The sequence below is a fragment of the Phascolarctos cinereus genome, unplaced genomic scaffold, assembly GCF_003287225.1.
Source record: "Phascolarctos cinereus isolate Bilbo 61053 unplaced genomic scaffold, phaCin_HiC Scaffold_4;HRSCAF=312, whole genome shotgun sequence".
NCBI lineage: Eukaryota > Metazoa > Chordata > Mammalia > Diprotodontia > Phascolarctidae > Phascolarctos > Phascolarctos cinereus.
This window is the reverse complement of record NW_027555847.1, coordinates 437,044,176-437,068,590: the sequence shown is the minus strand read 5'-3', so window position 1 is coordinate 437,068,590 and position 24,415 is coordinate 437,044,176. Positions and strand designations below refer to the sequence as shown.

At 34.8% G+C, this 24,415-nt stretch overlaps 1 protein-coding gene across 10 annotated transcripts in view; it reads left to right on the top strand.

Annotated features, from left to right (window-relative positions):
* DROSHA (drosha ribonuclease III) overlaps nt 1-24,415 on the top strand; it is a 112,697-nt gene that overhangs the window by 77,988 nt on the left and 10,294 nt on the right. For 8 of the 10 annotated variants that reach the window (XM_078153330.1, XM_078153329.1, XM_020995794.2 and 5 more), the window contains 8 exons: nt 1,887-1,989; nt 4,108-4,178; nt 8,266-8,310; nt 9,738-9,895; nt 11,074-11,179; nt 21,248-21,389; nt 22,871-22,953; nt 23,062-23,165. In XM_078153330.1, the coding sequence (XP_078009456.1) occupies nt 1,887-1,989; nt 4,108-4,178; nt 8,266-8,310; nt 9,738-9,895; nt 11,074-11,179; nt 21,248-21,389; nt 22,871-22,953; nt 23,062-23,165 (812 nt within the window). Of the gene's footprint in view, nt 1-1,886; nt 1,990-4,107; nt 4,179-8,265; nt 8,311-9,737; nt 9,896-11,073; nt 11,180-21,247; nt 21,390-22,870; nt 22,954-23,061; nt 23,166-23,959; nt 24,199-24,415 lie in introns of those variants that run through there. The other 2 variants (XM_078153333.1, XR_013486194.1) reach the window with 2 other exon arrangements.

The following is a 24,415-nucleotide window of genomic DNA, read 5'->3' as shown; positions in this document are numbered from 1 at the left end:
GGAAAGCCATTATTAACTCAGACATAATTTTATAACACATAAATCTTTCCTATTAGAGTAAAAAAAGAAGGAAAAATCAAATTGGAGGGAAGAATGTGTCCATAAGTGAGGAAATTCATGAGCCTCACGTAACAGTAAATCCACTTCTCCCAAGTAATACTCAGGAGGAGCTGGCAAACATTTCCGTACTGTAAAGTGGAGAATAAATTATGTAGTGTAGCCCATGACATGCTAGGATTAGATTTTATTTTCTGGAAGTGGCAAAAATGGGTTTGTTTCATGTGGCTTCATTTCTAAGTGATAATTTTCATATGAAAAGGTGAACTGAGATATTAAGAAATCGCTAGAGTTGAAACAGTACAACAGTGTGCACTTCTTATTGCCACTATCTCTACTTCCTTTCAACTTATCACCATTTCTATGGTAATTTCCAAGAATTTAGTATGACTTACACTGGGAATTACTGAGGTAGGTCATATTATATCTGGGTGATTCAAAGGCTAGTGACTTGTCCCCTCTTCAGTAGACACTTTGTTTTTATTTTTCAAGCTTTTGGATGGATCCTGTGATGTCATTGATATAAAAGAAGCTCCAGATCACATCTGTTTTATAACATAGTCTTAGATAGTTTCTAGGGAACAGTGAAAGGTTAAGTTTCTTACCTAGGGTCAGACAGTTAATATATAGCATAGGCAGGACTGCCACCTCTATCAGTTATGCCATATTACCTCCCTTAACAAATACTTACTTAGTATCAACTACGTAGGACACCAAGTACCCGGCATATCTCTCTGTACTAAGTCAGCACTTAATAAATGTTTAATTTTAACTTTTATTTTTAAAAACTAGAAGAGGCTGTTAAACAATATTATTATGTAACTTAGTTTTTAAAGTAGGTTATGTAATAGTGAAGCATAGGATATTAAAATTTAGAATTGTAATATTTGTTCCTTTTACTTATAATGGAAAGATTTGTGACTTTTGGTCTAATAAAAAAAAAAAAACACTACTTTGATTCTGAGGGAAACCAACAAGGTAAGATTTGGGTTTGTGGTTTTGCTGTTTTCTGCCAAAGTCTTCCATATGATCTTGGACAAGTTATCCAATCTGTTGGGTCACAGTTTCTTCATCTGCATAATGAAGGTTCTCCAAAGTCCTAATTCTAGAGCTGATGTTATGAAAAGAACATTTTGAAGTATTCCATTAAGTACAACCTAACATTGAATACATCAGTCCCCTTTAGTTCAACATAGAGGCCATCAGCACCACATGCTTGAGAAAAGAAGAGAATAGACCTTTTGAATCCCAGACTGATTTTGTAGCCCTAAGAATACTTTGGGGCAGGGGTTGGCTAGGGTCTTCAGGGATTCCATGTAAAATTTGTCATTTGTGGTTCAGCGTGGGTGTTGTGGAAGTAATTGGATGAGTTCTGGGCACCATGATATAGAGGATGAAACTCTGGCTAAAGAGTCAGAGTACATGGCTTCAAATCCCACCTCTCAACATGTACTACATGACCTTGGGTAAAACACTTAAACTTCCTGAGTCCTCTGAGGTCTCTTCTGACTCTAAAATCCTATGACATCCTAAAGGTTTTAATCTGCTCCCAGTAGTTCGGTTCCATTTTCTGAGGTGTTCCTGGTTAGATATGGTTCCCATACTTCCTCTTAGGTTTGATAGCCTACATGAGAAAGAGGTTCAGGACTGACTCACATTCAAAAAAGACCTTATACATCAGTAGCACTGACCTGACTATAGTCTCTGTAAGTGACAGATTTTATAATTCTTTGTAATGACACTTTGTAAGTGTCAGATTGCTATAATGGATTTTGCTTGATTTGATTTTTTTATTTGTTTCTTACTTTACATTATTTTGATATTTATAGAAACTTGAACTGGACCGATTCATGCTTTATGCTCACGGACCTGACCTCTGTAGAGAATCAGATCTTCGCCATGCCATGGCAAATTGTTTTGAGGCCTTAATAGGTAATATCTCTTATTACAAATCAGGCTCTTTCTTGCAAAGTTTTGGTTCATAGATACATTTTCAGATATAAAATGCTAAATTGTATTGAATCTAATTACATTCAGATATTTATTAAATGCATACTATTAGCAAGGGCTGTTTGGCTCTGAGAATACGAAGATAATAATGAATTAGTCTTGTCTTCAATGAGCTTTCACTCACTGTCTTTGAGTGGGGTGGGGAGGGGAGGACAGATACAAGAGATACGTGAATATAAAGTATAACCCAAATAATAAAAATAAAACTTTGAGAATTTCAACAATAGGAGTTTGAGAGAGATCCTAAAAATCCTTAAGTAAGAGGTAAAGATGAAGAAGTAGTGAATTTTAGACATGGAGGACAACCTGTGCAAAGGGACAGATATAGAAGTTGGAAGTAATTTATGGTAAATAGCTAGCAGACCAGTTCAGCCTGAGCAGAAAGTGTGTAGAAGGGAAAAATATGAAATAAGACTGGAAAAGTTATGGAGGGTTTTAAAAGTTCTCAGTCTGAAAATCTGTAGATAGACAGTAAGGAAGCCATTGTTCACATAAGCAGAATAAAATTGGCCTTAGTTACAGGAAAACATGAGTACCAGTTAATCAGTGGTTATCTAAAGCTTTCAGGTTATTAATGCTAAAATAGATGAGGAAAGCTTTGAAATATTTAAAAATCAATTTATCTTTTGTAATTCATTAAATGAAAAATTGGAAAATTGTAAGATAAATATCAAGTGTGTATGACCACATTTCAGAGGTTTTGGTACTTATGTTTTAATTTTTACTTACTCCCTTGGAAAACAGATTAATGTTTGATGGTCTGTGTTTTCCACCACAATGCTCCTCAGACGCTTTATTGTAGTAGGCCAGGGACTGGTGGGCATTTGCCAGCTTGAACAGGACTGCCAATTTCAGCTTTTACTGCAGAGCTGGAAAAGCTTAGGGTATAAACCTAACAACAAACTCTGTCTGAGGTCCAGCCTAGCGAAATTAGAAAAAACTCATCACCAGAAGGGTGGCCATTAGATGATGAATTTTTTTCAGCCATAACAATTCATAAAGACTATACTTAAGAGCATTTTAAACCACAAAGACTTTTTGATCCTTATCAATAGAGGGAGCATTCACACTGATTATATCACAGATCCTTGAAATAAGATGTATTTTAGAAGTAGTAGAAATCACCTTAATTCTGTTTAATATTTATTGTGAACGCTTTGCTTAACAGTTACTGTATAGACATGAACTCCTACACTTATTTAAGACTTTTATCGTCCAGTTTATGTTGAACAGCAGGATTGTGCCCCTGAGCCCAGGCTCATGTTCATCAGCCTCTGACTCTTCATCTGAATAGACTTCAAGCTATAAATTTTTAAGAAAACTTGATACTTTGTCTCAGACACCTACTAGGAAAGTCATTTTACCCTCTGTCAACTTAAGTTTCCTCATCTACCAAATGGGAATAATAGCATCTACCTCACAGGTTGTTGTGAGGATTCAAGTGAGATAATATATGTAATGTGCTTCTTTGCAAATATTAAAATGAAGTATAAAATTAGGTATCATTATTATCATTTAGTTCTTTCAAACTGAAGAAAAGTTAGCCATGACTTGATGATTTCTAATGTATTTGCTGTAGCCTTTTGTTTTTTTCTTACTTAATCTTTCATTTGATTTATCTTAGATGCACACCTTTTCTCTGAAGTGTACATTAAAAAGAGAAACAAAAGGTTATATTTTTGAAGCTGATGCTCTTGCAGTTCCTTTTATAAGATTCAAATATATCATCACTTCATGAAATTTTGTACTTCTTCCATCTTATTTTGCCCAATTTTAATACTTTTTAAAAGAAAAGTTTTATTTTGAATTTAGGTCAGTTTTGTAGTATAAAATATTACTTAGAGGGAAAACTTTTTTTTTGTAAATAATCACTTCTATCAAATTGCTATAGAAATGGAGTGTGTGTGGGTGGGTGGGTGGGTGGTAGTGGTGGTGGTCTTGGTCTTTTCCTTTTGGCAGTGGGCTAGGGCTTACAGGGATTTCTAATTTTCTCCGAATTAATATAACTCTTCCTTTCCACATGTTGTTCCTATCCTGTAGGAGCTGTTTATTTGGAGGGAAGCCTTGAAGAAGCTAAACAGTTATTTGGGCGCTTGCTTTTTAATGACAAGGTATTTTAACTTGAATCATTTGGCTTTCTTCTTCCTTCCTAATTGTCACTTTTCATAAGATTTTAAATTCAGTAAAACTTTTTATATTTTAGTGAGTGATGGGGTCAACTAAATAAAATGCGTTTGTTTTAGTACATGTTAATATAGAGTTAAAGGAAATCAGATCATTCTGATTTCGATATAAATCTTTAAGTTTTAAGCATTGAGTCTTTTGGGATACCCTGTATTAAAGGTAATCATTTAATTGCTTTGCGTGACAAGATGAGAAAATGAAGAATTTTTAGTTTTGAGACATTTACTAGATTCTAAAGTAGTCTTGTTAGCAAATTGTTATATTTGGAAATTTTGTATTGCTAGAGAGGTCTTTAATCCTTGATGTAAAAGGTATATTTCTTTTATAATCAAACTGAAGAATTAACATGACATTTAAAGAAAAAGTTAAGGATATACTTCATATTGAAATAAGTTATCATAATTTATTATAAGAGTCTTCATAGTACTATAAGAAAATGTGTAGTAGGCCTGTGTTCTCAACCCTTATGACCCCTTTATATTTACTGGTATTTTTCATTACTGTTATATTTGAGACTTCAAAAAAAAATGAGTAGTATAAAAAAGTAGCCTGCACTTTTTATACATAGATCTTTAGTTCATGTATTTCATCCTTTAGGAAATGTTGTGAAGGAAACACACATCCTCCTGCATATATAAACATTTTATAACATAGACATTTTTAAACATGTCTCTGTTTTGCAGAAGGAAACTGTTTTATGGCTTTCTTCAGTCTTGAAACTTTTTTAATTAATATCAATCATTACACTATACTTTTATATTGGCTTCAGTGTCCAACAGTCTTACTGCAGCTTTATAAATGGGGTTACTGAAGACCGGGTGTTTGTTTTTTGCTTTTGGTTTTTAAGTGCAGGTCTTTCGTGAAACTGAACAGAGCCCAGGTGCTTAGAGGTATATTGCATGCTTGCTTTTTGTGACATTCAGACTTGGTTGGGCTTTCTTCTCTTCATGTCTGTGACACTTCAGTGTTGCTCTTACCTTTCTTCTTTGTGACTGTTCTCTACTGCTTTTTCTCTAGCAGTCTTCTTTGTGGTTCCCCTTCTCTTTATATATTTTATTGACAGGCCATCCACTTCCATTGCTACAACTATCACTGCTACTTGAATGATGCCCAGATCTGTCTCCAGCCCAGTGTTTCTCCCGTGCTCCAGATTTATGCTTTTTTTCTTTTATCATTGTCTTGCCAGCACCTCAAATTTAAAGTCTACACTTAAAACTAATTATCTTTTCTTTCCAGAAAAAAATAGTTCCCACTTTTGATTTCTCTTTCTGTCAGTGGCACAGCCATCCTTGTAGTCAACCTGTGCTTGAAACTTCAGCTATTTTTTGGTGACTCCATCCATTTTCCTTACTTCCTTTAGCCAATCAGTTGTGAAATCCTGTTATTCTTACCTTCATAGTAACTCTTATAATCATCTCCTACTGTCTATTATGTAGTTACCTTCTTAACCTCTAACCTAGACTTATTTCAGTAACCCCAGAAGTGATCTTCATTTCTTCCACATCCATCTTTCACATCACTGTTAGATTAGTGTTTAATATTGGTCTTGTGATCCTGTTGATCAGAATTGTTCAGTGGCTCTCATACCTAATTCCTTTGCCTAGAATTAAGTACCTTTTATAATTTGGCCTCAAATTACCTCACTAAACTTAGAACCTCTTACTTTTCTTTAGATACCCCAATGCACCAGAAAAATTAGGCTGTTTGCTATTTCCTTGTAGCTTCTGAATTCCATTTTCTTCAGTTTTATTCAAATTCCATCTCTTCAATGAAATATACTTTCTGTGTTCCTCCCTTCTCCTTACTCCTTTTCCCTGTCAAAAGTAATCTTTCTCTTTGAATAAACCTTGTACTTTTAGTTCCTCACCTGTTTCACTTTTCATGTTATAGTTATTTGTGTACATGCCCTGGGTCTCCTATTGTTGTCTGTTATCTCCATGAAAGCTGGGATTTTTTTCTAATTCTTGTCTATATCTTCCACAACACCTATCCCAATGTCTTGCATGTATGCATTCTTCAATTAGTGGTTTAGGTAAAGCATTATATGTAATACTTCAAAGGAGGAAAAAATGAATATAGACCAAACTAATGGTCCATATAATTAATACTAGTAATAACATTGGTATCATGAGCTGGACCTTGAAAGAAGAAAAGAATTTGGACAGGTGGAAAGAAGACTTTCCAGTTGGAAGAATAGCATGAGTAAAAAGTAAAAGAAGCAGACAAGAGTGTGGAATATTTGAGGAGCAGTGAAGTGACCTCACTGGTTTGATGGGAGTGGAGAATTCATATCGGGGGAAAAATAGAAATTGATTATTTAATGTTTATCTAAAGAATAGGACTTGCCTGCGACCATTGAAGGTTTTTGAGCAAAGGAAGGATATGACAAAGTATAATTTTTAAGAAAGTTTTAATCAGCTGAAAGTATACGGTAGTTTAGAATGAAGAGAGAATAGGAGCACAAAAGGCAGGTAGGTGGCTATTAAAGTCACCCAGCTGTGAGATATTGAAGGCTTGGATTATTTATGGTGGTGACAGTAGAATTAGAATGAAAGGGCAGGTTCAATAAACTGACATTAAGTGATTATTTTGTGAAGACCAATGTACTTGAAGCAGGAGATTCAAAGATGAAAATAGGGCATAATCCCTTATTTGAGAAGTATAATGGTAGAATAAGACCATAACAGATAAGTATGATAAAGGTAAAATGTGTTCCCAAAAGGTAGTTCTAAACAAATTACTATAAAAAATATTGGGAGTGGGGAAAAGGTGAAGTCAAGTAAGTCATCTTGGAACAGGTGGTTTCTGATCTGGACCTTGAATTTAAGTAGAATTGTGGAGTACATTCTAGAGATGGAGGATGCCCTATACAAATACACAGGAAAGAGAAAACAAAATGTGCTCTTGGAATAACTAATGGTCTAGTTTAGCTGCTGTGTTTTATTCCTGAAAGGAGTAGAATCAAATAAGGTTGGAAAAGTGGGTTGGGACTAGACCCTTAAATGGCAGCTTAATTAGTTTGTCTTTTATCCTCAAGATAGAGGCAAACCATTGAAAATATTTTCTCTGTAATTAAGATGATTTTGACAACTATAAGAAGGTTGAATTGAAGAAATTAGACAAGACGAGGAAATCAGTCAAGAGCCTATAGACTTAGAAGTAATGATTCATTGTTGTTTTAAAAAGTATACATATAGAATGTCTATAGACTCACTCTTGGGAATCCTCAAACTTTGCTAAAAATAGCAAAGTTGAAAGTGATCTCAGAGATCATTTAAACCAACATATCCCTGAGTAAGGTTCCCCAACAAGAGGCATTTTACTTGAAGACCTCTTGGGAGAGGAGAATCACTACCTCCCAAGTCAGCTTATTTTACTTTTTAGGAGCTAACTACTTGTTAGGAAATTATTCTTTACTTCAAACCTAAATCTACCTCCCTCTGATTTCCACTCATTACTCCTGGTTCAGCTGTATGGGATCAAGCTCCATCTTCAACATTTTTTTTGACTTCCTGTTTTATATAAAAAAATTTTTTTCTTGACAAGAGATCATTCCAGAGTGCTTGATCTCAAGGCCATTTCCCATTCTGTTTGACACCTTCCAACTTATTAATATGGTTTCTAAAATTGTAAATGAGTTCTGCAAATGAAAAGGTTTAAATTGAGGTATTATATAGAGGTGTCTATAGCCATTTTAAGTTTTCTACAAAATGTAGGTTAGAAAAATAATTTTTTTTAAAAAGTTTAAGCAACTATATTAACTTTTTAAATATTAGGGGTTTTTTTATTTCATTGGGTTTTTTTGGTTTGTTTTTGACAAGATAACTAGAGACACTTCAGTTTGTTAGTGAATATACTTTTAAAAGAATTCATTTACCAACACGATTTTGAATTTGCAGTAATCACAGTCAGCATCTAAAATAGTTCAATATTTTAATAAGGGCATTTTATTTAGCATTCTGAAATTTATCAGATGAATCCTTTGAAAATTAAAAGTTTCTCTCAATTTTTTAGGACCTCCGGGAAGTGTGGCTTAATTATCCACTACACCCACTCCAAGTAAGTGATTCTTTAGCCTCATTTAGTGGTTTTGCTTTATTTTAGAATTTGAGGGTTTGGGGGTTTTTATCCTTAGATTCTCTCAAAGATATGAAATTCACCTGTCATGACAGTATTGGAAATTAAGTGATGAATTGAACAATGCTAACCATATTACCTATTCTGTGTCTTTTTCTCCTCTTCATAAGGCAAATATAACTTGTTATATAGAAGAGTTTGGCAGCAAGGTGATATTAAAACATCATTTCGATGCCAGTTTGCCTGCTGTATAGGATAAGAGAATAAGGAAAATATGTTTTATGGAAAAATAAGTAAATCAAATTTAAGATTAAATTTTACCTAATTTGTATCTGAGAAAGTCAAGTCTTTAACTTAGGTGCTGAAAGATTATTGCTAAATTAAAATCATAAGGTAGTATAATGACTTTTATTGGAGATCTGTAGGACCTTCTGGTGTTGTTTATAAAAAGTACATCTTTCCTACTTCGATTTTTAGAATCTTTGATGTTTTGATTTTTTTTGTTGTTGTTTTGGTATACACATAATCTAATTAAAAATTTCTAAGCATTCTGGATTAATGCTGGTTATTGTTGTAAAGCTTCTCATGAAACTAGCTCCTGTTTATTTTGCACACACAGGTACACATAGACTTTGTAATAACTATCAGTGATTCAGAGTACTTGAAAAACATTTCAGTGACAAAGGATGAATGATGCCAACATGACATGGATTAGGCAAAAACTTGAATCTTGATTTTGATTTTTATATTTTCTCTTCATCAGATGGTGAAGGTTCGCTGTTAGAACTGATTTCTATCTGAATACAAAATACTAGTACTCTTTAGAGTGAGCAGGGTCTAGGCTTTTTCAGTTCCCCAAGGATATGTGGTCACTAAGAAAGAGACTTGTTATTTGTAGAATAACAGGGTTGGGAGAAGTTTTAGAGATCCTTTGGTCAAACTTCTTCATTTTATAGATGAGAACACTGAGGCCCAGAGTAGTTAAGTGACCTACAGTGGTTACCAAAGGCAAGTCACATGGTATCTTCCTGCTGCTCTTGGACCAGTGCATTGATGCAGTTATGCACCCTACCTACTCAGAAGGGCCAGTACAACACTTGGGATTTTGAGTACCCTTTGTATAGTACTTGGTCCCGTAATATGGTAAGGAATTGAAAAGTACTACCGTAGAACCTTCTTAAATACTAGATCTGTTCATTCTTATTATTAAATAAAGATTTGAGGGATAGTGGGGAAGAATTAAAATTTTTTTTAGATTTCAAATATTTCTGCTTGATTTACACATACAAATTATTCTAAAAGAAGTTTTGTTTTTTGGAACCAGTAGGTATGATTGAGTAGCAAGCAAAACACTTTAATGCTCTACAGTTTATATAATGTATCTTGTTTTGTTTTGTTTTTTCCTGAAGCTACAAGAGCCGAATACTGATCGACAACTTATTGAAACCTCTCCAGTACTACAGAAGCTTACAGAGTTCGAGGAAGCTATTGGAGTAATTTTTACTCATGTTCGACTTCTGGCAAGAGCATTTACATTGAGAACTGTGGGATTTAATCATCTGACTCTGTGAGTTGAAAGTAGCCTTTCAGTGGAGAGTAGCATTAGCAGGCCTAGTAAGATAATGTAGACTTCAGCCTTTGCGTATTTCCTTTGAATAAATTACAAAGTATACCATAAGGCTCACTGAGCAGCATCAGACTGTTACCATGTGAAATGTCCTGACTGATGTAGTTTACTTGTCACTTTGTTTTCTGATCTGTTCATTTTTAGTAAAAGGGTAGAACATATCTGAAATTTCATTAAAGGCTAAATCAATGTATAACCATCAGAATTTGAGATATTTAAAGGGAGTAAGCAGATTTTGGAATATTTTTTAAAATTATATGTGTAATTCTCCCTTCAGAGTGTGAAGTTTTAGGGGCAGCTAGGGGGCGCAGTGAATAGAGCTCTGGCCTTGGAGTCAGGAGGACCTGAGTTCAAATCCAGCCTCAGACACTTAACATTTACTAGCTGTATGACCTTGGGCAAGTCACTTAACCCCAATTGCCTCACCAAAAAAAAAAGTGTGAAGTTTTATTTGTTTTAATGGATTTCTGTATTAACTTTGAGCTAGAGTCTGGATTTTTAAGAACTATTCTAATGAATGATTGACTAAGAAATTGATGTGCTTAATTACTCTTAGTTTTAACTTTGACACCAAATTTTATTTGCATTCTTGTATATTTCTCAAGTAAGTGGTCACCTCCTTTAGCTGAGGGGTTCTTAACCTGGGATCTGTGAACTTGTGTGACTTTTTTTTAAATAACTGTATTTTACTATAACTGACTTCTTTTATAATTCTACATGCTTTATTTTATTCCTTTAAAAAATTATTGTCAGAAAGGATCCATAGGCTTCTCCAGATTGCCAGTGAGGGGTCTATGACACAAAAAACGTTAAGAACTTTTATTCTAGCTACATTATTTTCAGGTCTGTATTTTAGAATTTGGCTAAATTTTAAAATAGTTTTGTTTGTTCTCTTTTTTACAAATTTCCATTCCAGATGTCAGCTACTACTAGAGAAAAAGACAGAGTTCATTCTTTTCTCAATTAGGAAATTCTAGAACATAATTTTCTTTTAATTAATAACTATCAATTTATGCTTCAAAATAGACTAGGTACATTTTTACTCTTAAATTATCTCTTATCTTTATTTTCATAGCAAGTGCTTATTGATGTTTTTTGTACGATGTTTCATTTTTCAGAGGCCATAATCAGAGAATGGAATTTCTGGGTGACTCCATAATGCAGTTGGTAGCTACAGAGTACTTATTCATTCATTTTCCTGATCATCATGAAGGTCACTTAACGGTGAGTTTGTGATAAATCATTTCTAAGTAAGGCAACTACAGGACAGAAAATAAGAGTTAAGAAAGTAGCTAATGACGTATAGTCTCCATTTGATGAATGGCTTAAACATTAGCTGTGGTAACTTCTAATAAGATTTTGATAATTTTAATATGGGAATTGTACACTTAGCAATAGAATATTTCTGTGATTTTTTTGTTTGTTTCAGGAATCATAGGATTTTTCAGTAATGTCAAATCAAGTCAGTTAACATTTTTTAAGCACTTTACCATGTGCCAGGGACTGCGCTAAGTGCTGGAAATACAAATACAAGCAGAAAGAAAGATAATCCCTAGTTCCAGAGAGTTTACATTCTAATGGGGGAAACTAATACATAAAAGAAAGGGAGGCTGCATTAGGAAAAATAAAAATGAATCTGGAATATAGGCTGAAGGCCTTATTTTCCGTGGTGCCTTTCCTTAAAATGTACATCCTGGAGGAACCACCCAGTCAGGAGGAGACAGGGGCAGAGTGTATTTCCAAGAAAAGAAAGAAGTCCAGGGGTAGAATGAACATGAATGTTGAGGAGCATGAATCTGGCATTGTAGAGAAGTGGAGTGAAGGAATGAAGTCTGGAGAGGACTGATGAAACCAGATACATTGGGTAGCCAGTTATACCATATCAAAGCCTATCTGCAATAGGTTTTGGATTTTCACTTTTAATTTAGCATTTGTATTAAGATCCTTACTAAAATGATAGAGAATCTGTTGGTCAAGGAATCTAGGGGAAGACATGATGCAGCACTTTAAGATTTTTTCAGTACTTTTTCTTCTTGATTTCTGGAATTGTCATTCCTTTGAGACTCATTGTAAACATGGACTCATTTTTTATGTAATTTGGGGTCAGAACTTATTTTCCCACCACTCATGACTTCAAAAATAAAGTACGTGGAGATGTCAGAGAAACCAAAGTGGTGCTTTACATTGTTGGAATAATACTGCCCTTAAAAACCCCTAAGATATATGACTTATTAAATTTTTAGATGAATTATATTTAGTTGGTTAAGAAACTGTCTTCTTTCTAAACTACTTTTGAATACTTGTAAATTTCAGAGTACTTTTACAAAGTTAGATGATACCCCATTTCAAATACTTCATAGTACTTCCAGTAAATAAAAATCAATTTCAGATTACTGTCCCATCAGAGACAGTATTGTTTGATGGTGTATGATTGATGTGAGAAATGGATTTAGGGAATAAAGTACCTTTAATTAAGTCATTGTTAATCGTGTAGCTATGTAGATACCATACTATGGGTGGTAGAAAGAATACTCAATTTGGAGCTAGAATATCTGGGTGTGAATCTTCTATCTGCTATTTACTAGCTATATAACTTTGGGAAAGTCACTTAACCCTTTTAGGCCTCTTTTTCCTCATTTATAAAATGAAAAGGTTGAACTAAAGTTCCTTTCTACAATAGGTCTTCTGTCTCACAACTCACTGGATGTTCCACTATACCACGTGCATGAGCTTTCTTCTCTTCAGTTATTTTTCAGTTGGGTTTGACTCTTCATGACCCCATTAGGGGATTTCTTGGCAGAGATACTGGAGTAGTGGTTTGTCATTTTCTTCTCCAGCTCTTTTTTTTTTTTATAGATGAGAAACTGAGGCAGATAGGGTTAAGTGCAACCCAAGTTCGACTTGCCCAGAGTCACACAGCTCTTAAGTATCTGAAGCCAGATTGGAACTCAGGAAGATGAATCTTTCTGAGTCCAAGCCTGGCATTCTATCCACTGAGCCACCTAGCTGCCCATTATCTATTTATCAAGCATTTATTGAATGATTCCAAATTATTAAAGATGTAGTAAACAACCTTTGTATGAAAACTTGCTTTCTGTGATAAATAACTTTCACTTTAATATTCTCCTTTTATTTCCTTTATTTTTGTAAAATTTTTTTATTTTAAACTTAAATACAAAATGAGAAGAAAAAAAAACATTGCCATGTACACAGCAGATAATAAGAGAGGATTCAATATAAAAGAATAAATTTCCAGTTCAAGAAAACCTATATAATAAATACTACACATTGTTTTCAAACCTGCTCAGCTTTTCTTTTTTGCTTCCTTGTTGATTTTTTTTTTGTTCTCTGCTGTGTACTTTTTACTTTATTCTTCCCCCCAAAGAAGGATACAATTCAATGCGGATATATGTACATAGATATTTATAATCAGACATACATATATATATATATGCATATACAGTCATACACATATATGAAATACCATACTAGGCTTATTTCCTCCTATCATCTATTTCTCTGAAAGTGATAGCATCTTCCTGTGTAAGTCCAAGTCTTTTCTGTTTTTTCTAAATCAACCAGCTCATCATTTACTACACCACAGCAATATTTCAACCTGGTCACATCGTATCTGAGGCATTGTCTATAAAAGTTTTTTCCTAATCATCTTCATTACTTCTGTTCTTGGCTATGTAAGTTTTATTTATACAAGAAAGTTTTAATTTAAAATAATCGAAATTATCCTTTTTACACTTCAGCAATGTTCTCAACTTATAATATAGTTTAAGGTCTAATACTGCCAAATCTACTTTCTTTATATCTTTTTTCCCTGGTTTCTTTGAAGTTTGTGACCTTTTGCTCTTCCAAATGAATGTTGTTATTTTTTATTCTAACTCAGTAAAATAATTTTTTTTAGTACTTCAGTTGGGATGATATTGAATAGATTAGGTAAAATTGTCATTTTAAAGATTATATCAGCTTAAAGTGTTTAATGTTTTTTGCTTATATAGTTCCTGTGTCTGTTTTGGCAGGACACACTCAGATATTTTATACTGTCTAGGTATTTTAAATGGTCTAAAACAATATTGAATACTATGGCTGACATAGTGTAGTTTCTCTATTTTTCATTTTTGATTAAATCTTTTTTAACTTTAACTTTGTCTGAGGTCATGGTTATTATCCCTGCCTTTTTTACATACTAAATTCTCCTCCTGCCTTTTATTTTATCGTTACGTGCATCTCATTTTTATGTTTCCTGAAAGCAACATATTGTTGGATTCAAATTGTTAATCTGCTGTCTCTGTTTTATGGGTAAATTTGTCCCATTCACATTCTAAGCTACAATTACTTGTGTATTTTCCTCCTTCCAATTTTTCCTCGGTATCCTTCTCACTGCTCTGCTTTACTTCTGTCTATAAGCTTGCCTACTATTCTTTAGCCTACCCACCCCTCTAAGAGTCCCTCCTTTTATCCTCTCACCCTGCCATGCTATCCTCTTGCCCTCTTATTTCTCTCTGAATTTAGAAGATTTTTATACCCTTTTATATAAATATGTTGTTCCCTCTTTAACCTGTTTCCAATGAAAGTAAGGTTCCAGCGCTACCCGTCTTCCCCCCTACTAGTGTCTTCTGTATCAGTTTTTCCTTTTATGCCTTATTTGCATGAGATAATTACTCTTTTTTATCTCTCCCTACACGGTTTTATTTTCTTAGAATCACCCCATCATACCCAGCTCCACCCACATTTTTCTTTCAAACTACCCAAATAATGACAATCATAAGAGTGTTGCTAATATTTTCATGTGTACAAAGTAAACAGTTTGACTTTGTTGAGTCATAATTTTTTTTTAATGTTTACCTTGTATTTCTTATATGTCAAATTTTCCCTCAAGTTCTAGGGTGTTTGTCACAAAAAAACTGAAAGTCTTTGAGTTCTTATGCCCCCCCTTTTTTTTTTCCCATTCAGGATTATACTTAACTTTGCTGGGTAAATGTACCTTGGTCATGACCCTAGCTCTTTTGCTCTACAGAATATAGTATTCCAAGACCTACAGTACTTCAATGTAGTAGCTGCTAGGTCTTCTGTAATTCTTATTGTAACTCTGTTATATTTAATTTTTTTTTATTGTTGCTTCCAATATTTTGTCCTTAACAAACTTGGCTATGATGTGCCTGTAAGTTTTCCTTCTGGGATCTCTTTCAGGTGGTGATGGGTGGATCTCCATTCACTTCAAATGCTGTGACCTTTTAGTGCCTCAGTTTCCCCAACTATAATGTTAGGGGGCTAAGTTCCTTAGCGATTCCAAACTTACAAATTATAATATGCAGTTTTCATGTTCTACACTAGATGGTCCTCTTTGGTGGATTTAATTTTCATTTCTCTTTAGCAGCAGAAATCACAAAGAAATTTAGGGAAGAATGCCACTGTTTTCTTAAATTAGACTTACTAAACACACACATATGCGTGTGCGCACATGTGCACACACGAAAAATGTTTCTTTATTCTCATATTTAGGATTTATTGTTTGAAATATTTGAGGTACTTTCTAAGAATCTATCATAACAGCTTCCTGTATCCTAGCCTGCTCTAGTCCTAATTATATAGTTCCATTCTTCTCTCCTTTCAGTTTTCCTTTCTTGTCAAAATTGGTAGGCCTTAGTTAAAAGATGATCACGAAGCTGGGCCTTGTGGCACATACCTGTAATCCCAGCTACTTGGGAGGCTTCAGCTGTTGGTTATTTTGAGCTCAGGAATTCTGAGGTGCCATGGGCTGAGCCAGTCAGGTGTCCACACTAAGCTTAACATAATTAATATAGTGAGCCCCTAGGGAGTGGGAGACCATCTGGTTGCTGAAGGAGGGAGACACATTGGCTCAAGTCAGAGACAAGGCAAAGCTTTTGTGCTGATCAGAAACTTTCCAGACTGGACAAGATAAAGAGACCCAGCCCCCGAGAGAGAAAGAAGGCAGGCTTGAGGGCAGGAGAAAGATATCACAAGTGTTAAGGAACAACAAACACATTTGAGTCTAATTGATTTAATCAGAAGTATTGAAACAGCTATAAAAAAATGAGACACTTGCAAACAGTGGGCTGTTGTTTACGATGTTACATGTTTGCCCTAAATACTTGGTTAATATTGATTCAAAAACAGCTCTAGCACCTAGTCTGGATAGACTATTGTAGAGGAGATAAAATAGAGGCTGTACTTAAAGTTGGGAAGGCTGAATTCACATCCCACCTTAGATACTGAGTAGCTGTTTGGCTGTGAGGCAAATCACAATTTTTTTTGAGTCTCAGTTTCCTCATCTGCAGAAAGGAGATTATCTGGTGAGGAAGGGGCTTCAACGAGCTTAGTAGGTCAGTATCTGTTCTGCAATTTATAATCATACAATTTAGTCTAGGCCACTGAGGGGTTACATTATTTGCTTCAGTTCTCAAAGTGTGTCAGAGGAAGGTGTTAATGAGCATCAGAATGAGGTCATAGCATTGTAGATCTAGACCTGAAATGCATCTCCAAAGATCATTTGCTCCAACCTCCTCATTTTATAGATAATATATATGAAATGTTTTGCAAAACTTAAAGCACTGCATAAATTTCAATTTTTAATAGTATTCTTATCATTCTTATTCCCCCAAAATAGTGTATTTGGTATAATTAGAACAGTATTTGCATATCGAATATCTACCCTCAATTAGGAGTCTTAACTACTGTCTAATATATTTTCTAACTTTTTGATAACATCAGTATCCTATTTTTTTTTATTTAAATAGGATCTTAATAATATCAGCTTCTGGAGATGAAATATACTGCTGTCCTATCATGATGTTTTCCTGGCTCTGTTCTCTATTTGTTAAGTAGGAAGATTTATTTTGAAGTGAGACATTGCTGGATGTTCTCATTTAACTATTACTTTTCTGTCTCCTTTTCACTTGACTTTTGGAGCCAATCGTTGAGTTATGGGAAAAATTATTTATATGACACCAGCTCCCAGGGACTCTGCTCTTTGGTATATCCTTGGGTTTGCTTAAATAAGCCCTTTCAAAAGCCCTTTTCCTCTTCTGTTTGCATTACTACTTGATTGCTTGATTAAGAACCCTCTGACTTGAAGTTGAGAGATAGCTGGAATGTTAGAATGAAAGTAGTTCGTCATCAATATAAATTTATGCATAAGATCCATAGTATCATATGACCTAAGAGCTAGAAAGGGACCAGAGAGATCATCCAGCCAGTCTCATTTTACAGGTGAAGAAAAAAAAAGCCCTGAGAGAGATGAAATTTCTTTCCTTAAGGTTACACAGATGGTAAGATTCAACTTCTAGCTATAAATTAAGTGTTCTTTCCCATACTCTTAACCTATAAATAATATAGTACAATACATATACCCTTTGTATTGTTATTAATAAGTGGTTCCATTGATTTTTTTTTTAGCTGGTTTCTTGACATTTAACCTCTCCCTAACTTTTGTAGGGTGGTATCTATCAAGTTTTTCTTTGGTTCATCTAATTCAAAGGTTCTTAACCTAGAGTCCATGGACCCTTGTGAATAAATTTTAGGGAGTGTATGAACATATATGTGGGAGGGAGGGATGTGGGAGTGGATTACATTTTCATTTTCACTACTAACTGAAATTTAGCATCTCCTTCAGTTAGTTAAATACTTTCTAAGGAGTTTATAAGTTTATCAGACTGCTGTGATACAAAAATGGATTAAGAAATCATGACCTAACTTTTAACCAGACCTACTAAACTTTATAGGCTTTCCTACTTTTCTCTCTTACGAGTAATAAAGCCTAGCCTTTGTATGTGATTTTAAGGTTTGCAAGGTAATTGATAACTATTCTCTAATTTTATTCTTACATCAAGCCTAGGATGCCATTGTTATCTCCATTTTACAGATGAGTAAACTGAAGCTATCAGATGTTAAGTGACTTGTCCAGGGTTACAGAATCCATCTGAGGCCAGATGTAAATTCAGGGCTTCCTGGTTCCAGGTCTACAGTTCTATCTATTTAGCCAACTAGCTTTCTGATATTTCAATTTTCAGAACATACCTTTCCCCTCCATGATAGTCTCTTTTACTTTATCAGTTATCCATGTAAACTTTTTATTTGAGTACCTTTTATTTTTTGAAACTTAAAACATATTTATCCTGTAATGTTATTTTTTTATCTTTAAGCTTCTCATGACTTGCTTTTTTTAAAACAGTTAATTTTATAGTCTGTATGGATGAAAGTTGTCAATTAAACATAGATGAGAAGGGGCCCAGCTGTTCTATCTACAATTTAATGGAAAGGGGCTCTGAACAAAGAGGCTAAAAGGGAGATTTGGCATAAACCCACAGTTCTGAAAAGGTATCAGAGAAGCTAAAAGGGGGTGGGTAAAAGGAGAAGATACCACAAAAACGGCATCACAGACAAACTAACTGTGAGACTGATAAGGAAAAATGAGCAATCTAGAAAGGATACACTATAATGACTATATAGAGTAAAAAAAAAAAAGCGAGGAAATAAATGTGGGACACCAGAAATAATAATGGAACAATAAGAAACTGCAGGAAGGTTCATAGGAGAAATAAAAGAATTAAAAGAAACAAAGACTGAAATTAGTGTGGAAATTAAAGCTCTGAATTTTTTTTTAAAATGAATATAGACAACTTAGAACACATGTCAGCTAAAGTCACTGAACAGTAGCTGTTCTGTTTTTTTGTTGTTATTTTTTTTTCAGGCAGTTGGGGTTAAGTGACTTGCCTGGGGTTAAGTGACTTGCCTAGGGTCACACAGCTAGTAAGTGTCTAGTGTTTGGTCTGAGGCCGGATTTGAACTCAGGTCCTCCTGACTTCAGGGCCGGTGCTGTATCCACTGCACCGCCTAGCTGCCCCCACAGTAGCTACTCTGAAAAAGAGTGGGAGACTTGGAACTCAAAACTAAAGAGATGGGGCAAAATCAAAATACAGTATTTGAAGGACGTGAGTTCTATGCAATCCAGGGTGACTGGCTTTGGAGATAGAATTCACAGACACAATCTGAGGATCATGAATCTTTCTTTAAACCATCATGAAATAAAAGTCTGAAATGACATACTTCTGGAAAGAATACAAGAAAAATCCCCATAAATATTTGCTACCAAAAGCAAGTCTATTTGAAATAGATACCATAGGGTGCCAACAGAAAGAAACCTCAAGTTTAACAGTATATATTGCTAAATGGAGCTGGAAGAAGTCATACAACTGAGCATACCAGGGTATCAAACCAGAATTTGTGTTATCTAACCTCAGCCTGGCCCTCACTGCGTCAAGGCAATCCTTACTCTTTCCTAATTGGTTCCCTTTCCCACAAAAACTGTTCTGAATCTGTAGGGCAGGTAGGTGATGCAGTGAATAGGGGGTCCAGTTTTCTTGGAGTCAGGAAAACCTGAGTTCAAATCCAGCCACAGACACTTAGTAGCTGTGTGACCCTGGGCAAATCACTCTGTTTGCTTCAGTTTGCTCATCTGTAAAATGGGGATAATAATTGCACCTATGTCCCAGGATTGTTGCAAGCATCAAATAAGATAATATTTATAAAGTGCTTAGCATAGTGTCTGGTACTTAGTAAGCTCTATATAAATGTTAGCTATTCTTGTCATTACTCAAGTCTCCATACTTCCCCTTCCATCCTCAGCTGAGCTCTCCTTACTTTACTGAAAAAGAAATTGAAACCATTTACTGTGAACTCCTTCTCCCCTTCTCTTCTCAGAAACCTTTGACATCGTTTTCTACTATCTTCCTTTTCTATAGTCTCTAAAAATGAGGTAGCCCTTCTCTTTACTAAGGGCAACTTTTGCATGTGACTTTGATTCCATCCCTTCCCATTTTCTCTAGGAGATTACCCTTTTAATAGTCCCCCTCTGCCTTTACTCTCTTCCATTACACTGGTTCCTTCCCTACTGCCTGCAAACATGTCCAAGTCTCTGTTATCTTTTAGTAGATCTTACCATACCTTCTAGTTATCACCTAATATCTCCTCCATTTTCTCAGTCAATCTCCTAGCAAAAGCTTTCTACAGTTGTTGCTTCAGCAACCAACCCCCACCCCACCACTCTACCCCACACACATACCACGTGAGTCTCTTCCTTTCTCTCTCCCCCTTTCCCCTCTCTTTCTCCCTCCAAATTTGATGGTCAGTTCTCAGTGCTTCCTTGGGCTTCCTGACTTCTCTTCATTTAACACTGTTATCATCTTTTCTCAGTTGTTATAACATCAGTCTTTCCTGGTCCTCCTACCTATCAGAAGTCTTTAGACTCCTTTGCTGGACAGTCATTTCACATCCTGCTCACTCCCTGTGGAAGTATCTAAGGTGCTGTCCTGGGCCCTCTTACCTCTGCTCTTTTCATGGCCTCATCAGCTCCCATAGGTTTAATTGTTATTTCATCTAGGTGACTCTTATATTCATTCTGAGTCTCTCCTGAGCTCTGTACCTGAATCATTGCCTGCTTATTAGACATTTCAAGCTGGATATCCTGGAGACCTCTCAAATTCAGCATGTATAAAACAGAATTCATTTCCTTTTAAAACCCTGATACCCTTACTGCATTTCCCTATTTCTGTTGAAGGTACTAACGTTCTTTTAGTTTCCCATGTTCATGATGCCCACATTTTCTTCTATACTTCATTCTTCCCTACTTTAATATCCAATCAGTTCCCAGTTCTTTCTGTTTTTGTCTCCACAACAGCTCTCACATCCTTCCCCTTCTTACTGCTCACACAGCAAACTACTTTAGCAGGCCAAGTCCTCATTACTTCTTACATAGAGTATTGTAATTGTTCTTCCTACTTCAAGTACCTCCCTTTAGGAATTCTCCTAAAAACGTCTTGTCCACTGAATATCTTCCCAGAAGATTTAACTTAGTTCACATCACATTAAGAATGAATACAGTTAAATTCAAATCTTCAATGCCTCAAGAAAATCTTAAAGTAGTATTAAAAATTAGTTTTTAGGGTTACTGTTACTAAAAATAAGCAGATGATTCCATTTTACACAGTGATGACAAAAAGGCTTGTTAATCTGGAGAAGTAAATGGAATAAACTGAAAATTTAAGTAAGTTTAAATAGATTTAGGAATTCTAGCCTAATAATTAGAAGGAAGTTGGGGGTGTTCAGGATACATCTGAAGTCAGGATTGTACTATAAAACAACCAAAAAGTCCGTTGATGCTACTGTGCTGATTGGGGCCAAGATGACAATAAGAGAACAGACTTAAAGGGAAAAAGAAGAAATATTTCTGTCCATTAAAGTTGTTTCTGTTTTTTGGGACAGCTGTTACGCAGCTCCTTGGTGAATAACAGAACACAAGCAAAAGTAGCAGAAGAGCTGGGCATGCAGGAATATGCCATCACCAATGACAAGACCAAGAGACCTGTTGCTCTACGCACTAAGACCTTGGCTGATCTTTTGGAATGTGAGTCCCCTCAGAATGAAACCTTTCATCTAACCTTTATTTTTCAGATTGAAAAGGTTAAACCAGATGTAATCTGTTTTTAGGGTGATATGGCTAGAATAATCTTTCATGCTCTTGTGTTTTTTATCATGTTTTTTCCATAGTGTTTATTAGAAAGAGAATAATTTGGAATTACAATATGTTAATCATGCATGTCACAATTTCAGTGTGGTTTTCTTTTTAGATCTGTTCACTTTTATATAAAGTTGGGTAAGAAAATATAGAGATTTAGAATTCTAAAGCATAATCCTTTTGCACTGGAAGAATCATTATTTGTGTTCTCATCATAGGGCACCAAAGAATATTTATTTATTCACTAAGTTCTGAAGCCTCTTGATACATTGTGATCAATAAATTGTTATTTTGGTAGAAAATCTCATGATGAACTTTTATAGCAATTTGTATCCAATGAGCAAAAAACAAATATTTTATTATTTATTTATATTGTGTTATATTTTCAAGTGACAGTGCTGTTTAAATTCATTATGCCAGATTTCCATCTTTTTTGAAGTATTGCTTGAACCGAGGAGATCCTTGTATCTTTGTGATGTCTGATTTGCTAACAGTTGAAACTAACAATATGTCGTGGACCGCAAAAAGAAATGGTTTCTTTTGCAAAGTAAAAACAAAAAACAAATAGCCAAAAAATAATTAAATTTAAATAAAATTAAAATTTTACTGATTTGGAAAAGTTATTGTCACTGTTTTTCTTAGCTCAGTGAAAGATGTTTTTAAAATTACTTTTCCCAAATAAAATATTCATTCTGTAAAGGTAAGATTTTAAAAGATTTTTAAAGTCATTTTTTCAACCAGTAAAATTGCTGTACTTTAAAGATTAGTTTTATTTTTAATCAGTGAGTCAAGCTTTTGTTTGCATTTAGTTTATTGATTGTGCATTTCTACATATAGTCTTTAAACAGAAAAGTTAGAGCCTGGAGCAAGCAAATGACTTTAATATCACTGTTTGCATCCCCAAAATGTTTAGTGTCATAAATTCCCCTTACTATTTTAGAATACATGAGGGTTTGAAGGACAACTTTAAGATGTTTGTTAATATATTTGTTGATCTGCCGATCTGTTACTTAAACCATAGTCTTATCCCCAAATATCATTCCTCTTCTAGAATAGTTCCTTAGTTGCTGTGAGACCCATAGTGTGTCAAATATAACTTGTTCCTTTTTCTTCACTAGTATACACTAGGGTGGTTTTTACAGGAGTAGGTTTAACCACTCCTCACACTCTCCAACTATGCTACTGTTCCTTGTAGTTAGAATTAAAAGGCAGACTTGCTTTCTGTTCTAAGAGATAGGAAGTGGCATCAATGGAAAAAGAGAGCCAAGAATTTTTGAATGTTATTATATTTTCTTTTAATGATCTAGACTCATTGATGGTGGTTAACATAGTTTTACTTAAAAGATCTTTTTAAATATTCTCTTTTTCAGCATTTATTGCTGCACTATACATTGATAAGGATTTGGAATACGTTCACACTTTCATGAATGTATGCTTCTTTCCAAGGCTAAAGGTTAGTTCTTAAAAAAACTTTTAACTCTAGATATTCTTTTAGTTTGTTATTTTAATAGTCAGTGATGCCAAAACCATTATTGAATAGTCTTTTGGGGACTTACTGCAGGAGTTCATTTTGAATCAGGATTGGAATGATCCTAAATCTCAACTTCAGCAGTGCTGCCTGACCCTTAGAACAGAGGGAAAAGAGCCCGACATTCCTCTCTATAAGTAAGTAAGCTATCACCTGTAGACCATGGTCTTTGTACATGGTATACTCAGACTTGATTATCCTGATTTAGAAAATATTTCATGTGACCAAGGTAAAATCATATGTCACTTTTCAGTGGAAAGGACAGTCTAGAGACCTGGGTTCTGACTCCAGCCCATCTTGCCGTGGTTGTCAACTCACTTAACCTTTTTGACCTGACCCATACTCTTAGGGGTAAAATGAAGGTGTGAACTAGATGATTTTAAAGTTCTCTTTATGTTCTAAAATTCTCTTATTCTTATATGTTAATAATTGAATCAGTAAACTAATTTTCTCAGAGATAAGAAAATCTTATATGTAGTTTTTCCAGTTAATTTTTGGATAATCTTTTCCATTGCACTCTTTTTAGTTGTTGCTAGACTATAAACTGTCATATAATTTCTATTTATTACATGTATATTTATTAAAAGAGACTTGCCACTTCCTTTCCGCCGGTTCCACCATATTCCAAAGAGTTGCCAAAATGACGAACACAAAAGGAAAAAAGGGAGGGACTCGATACATGTTTTCTAGGCCCTTTCAAAAACATGGTGTTGTCCCTCTGGCTACGTATATTCGAATATAAAAGAAAGGTGATATTGTAGATATCAAGGGTATGGGCACAGTTCAGCAAAGAATGCCCCGCAAATGTTACCATGGCAAGACTGGACGGGTCTATAATGTTATTCAACACGCTGTAGGCATTGTTGTAAACAAACAGGTTAAGGGCAAGATTCCAGCCAAGAGAATTAATGTGCGTATTGAACATATTAAGCATTCCAAGAGCAGAGATAGCTTCCTGAAGCGGGTAAAGGGAAAATGATCAGAAGAAGAAGGAGGCCAAAGAAAAAGGCACTTGGGTTCAACTGAAGCACCAGCCTGCCCCACCCAGAGAAGCACACTTTGTGAGAACCAATGGCTAGGAACGTGAGCTGTTGGGACCGATCCCCTATGAATTCATGGCATAAATGGCTGTAAAATAAAAACAATAAAAATTTCTTGGGTTAAAAAAAAGACACTTGCCTTCTGTGTATATTGTAGATGCAACTATAAAATTAATTTAACAGGTCTAACACACAGAGCTGAATTTATACATCCAGATAATGATTATTCTCTTCAGCCCATCTGAAAGCCATGTACTGGTTCAGTGATGCTGCTGTTGTTTAGAGAGCATCCTTGGAACTCTTCTTTTGGAATTACTTTCAGGGCTTGTGGCACATTATTTTGACTA